Here is a 2,473-nt window from a genome sequence, read left to right on the forward strand (position 1 = left end):
GAGGAAGTCAAATTTCTGGGACATGTAGTGTCCAAGGAAGGAATATCTGTGGATCTCGCCAAGGTGGCAGCAGTACAAGATTGGAAGCAACCGAAGTCGGTTACGAAAGTACGAAGTTTTCTTGGTCTCGCAGGTTATTACGGCAGATTCATTAGAGACTTCTCGAAGATAGCCCGACTGCTATCCCAGTTAACTCGGAAGGACTTCAAATTTGCCTGGAATGAAAAAGCAGAGGCGGCCTTCCAAGAGTTGAAGGACAAACTGACGTCGGCACCTGTGCTTGTGCTACCTGAGCAAGGGGTCAAGTACATCGTTTATACTGACACTTCTCATGTGGGCTTGGGATGTGTACTCATGCAAAAAGACAGGGCAATTGCTTATGCGTCTAGACAGTTACGGAAACATGAGGATAACTACCCTACACATGACTCGAGCTTGCGGCAGTAGTTTTTGCATTGAAGATATGAAGACACTATCTTTATGGTGAGGAGTTTGAGCTCTTTTCTGATCATAAGAGTCTCAAATACATCTTCACCCAGAAGGACCTGAACATGAGACAGCGATGCTGGATGGAAACGTTGAAGGACTTTAAGTTCGATGTCTCATATCACCCTGGTAAGGCCAATTTGGTGGCGGACGCCTTGAGTCACAAGAAGACAATCGAATTTGTGGCCCCGCTAATGGTGAGAGAATGGGATATAGTGGAATTCGTTCGAGACTTCGACACGAAGTTAACCGTGGAAGAGCCGTACAAGGTCATAGCCCACATTCAAGCCCAACCCCTGGTTGACAGGAAAATCATTGAAGCCCAGGAGGGCGATGAGTTATTGAAGAAAATGAGGGAAAGAGCAAGGAATGATGGAAAGTCTGAGTGGAGGATCGGTACCGATAGAGGGTTGTGGTACCGAAGCCGCCTTTGTGTTCCAAACCTTCAAGGACTACGAGAAGAAGTCCTAAATGCTGCTCATAACTCCAAGTTAGCAATGCATCCTGGTAGTACCAAAATGTATCAGGATCTAAAGCGAAATTATTGGTGGGACAACATGAAGAAGGAAATAGCAGAGTATGTGTTTCGATGCCTCACGTGTCAACAAGTCAAGGTCGAGCACCGTTGACCCCCGGGCCTATTGCAGCCCATGCCCATTGCCGAGTGGAAGTAGGACTTCATATCTATGAACTTCATTGCCGGTTTGCCTAAGACAAGGAAGGGGCATGACTCGATATGAGTGATTGTGGATAGGCTAACCAAATTAGCCCATTTCCTGCCAATCAAGACATCTAGCTCTGCCGATGATTTGGTCAAACTGTATATCAAGGAAATCGTGCTGCTCCATAGTGTCCCGTTGGAAATTGTGTCGGATCGGGACACACGATTCACGTCGATCTTCTGAATCCGCATCCAGGAGGCTATGGGGGTGAAGCTGAAGTTTAGCACCGCCTTCCACCCTCAGACAGATGGGCAGACCGAGCGGGTGAACCAAATCTTGGAAGACATGTTGCGAGCTTGCGTCCTGGACTTTCAGGAGAGTTAGGACGATTGTCTCCCATATGCCGAGTTCGCCTACAACAATCACTTCCAGGCTAGCATCGATATGACGCCTTACGAGGCTTTGTATGGGCGTCCGTGTCGAGCCCCACATTGTTGGGAGGAAATTGGCGAGAAGAGTTTGCTATGACCAGATTTGGTGCGGATCACAACTGAGAAGATTGGAATTATCCGGCGCCGCCTCTTGACGGCTCAAAGCCAGCAGAAAAGCTATGCCGACACAAGGTGGAGAGACTTAGAATTTGAAGCTGGGGACCACGTATTTCTCAAGATCTCTCTAATGAAGGGCGTTTTACGCTTCGGCAAGAAGGGGAAGCTCGCACCACGGTTCATAGGGCCCTTTCAGATTTTGGACCGTGTGGGTGCGGTTGCCTATCGCTTGGTCCTACCCACGCCCCTCGCCGGAGTGCATAACGTTTTCCACATATCGATGTTGAAAAAGTACGTCTCTGATCCTTCACATATCATCAAGTGGGAGCACGTGGAGCTTAAGGAAAATGCCACACATTCTCCGACCCACTCAAATACTTGATAGGAAGGAGCAGGTCCTACGCAACAAGGTCATCTCATTAGTCAAGGTATTATAGACCCATCACGATGAAGAGGAGGCCACTTGGGAGACGGAAGCAGAAGTCCGCAAGCATTACCCAAGCCTGCTTCAGCAATACGAACAGGTACAAATTTTGAGGACGAAATTTATTTATAAGGGGGGTAGATTGTAACGTCCCGTCCAACCAGTCAGTGTCCTGAGGCGTCCACGTAGGATTTGCCGCAGGACCGTTCGGTTAAATCACTCGTGGTAGGGTATCATGCGTTAATTAACCTAGGATTAGCCTATTAGAATAGACTAGACAGGTCATGATAGGGACTAGTGCAGGCCGCCAAGCCAGATGGCCGAATACACGTGTGGGCTATATCGCAACGAAG

The 2,473-nt window shown here is 48.4% G+C and overlaps 1 protein-coding gene across 1 annotated transcript; it reads left to right on the plus strand.

The window, feature by feature from the left end:
- Positions 1-680: 680 nt before the first annotated feature.
- LOC131217597 (uncharacterized) lies at positions 681-1,115 on the plus strand. Its single transcript, XM_058212537.1, has one exon. The coding sequence runs from the start codon at positions 681-683 to the stop codon at positions 1,113-1,115; it is 435 nt and encodes a 144-aa protein (XP_058068520.1).
- Positions 1,116-2,473: the final 1,358 nt, after the last annotated feature.

Source organism: Magnolia sinica, chromosome 10 (genome assembly GCF_029962835.1).
Source record: "Magnolia sinica isolate HGM2019 chromosome 10, MsV1, whole genome shotgun sequence".
Taxonomy (NCBI): Eukaryota; Viridiplantae; Streptophyta; class Magnoliopsida; order Magnoliales; family Magnoliaceae; genus Magnolia; species Magnolia sinica.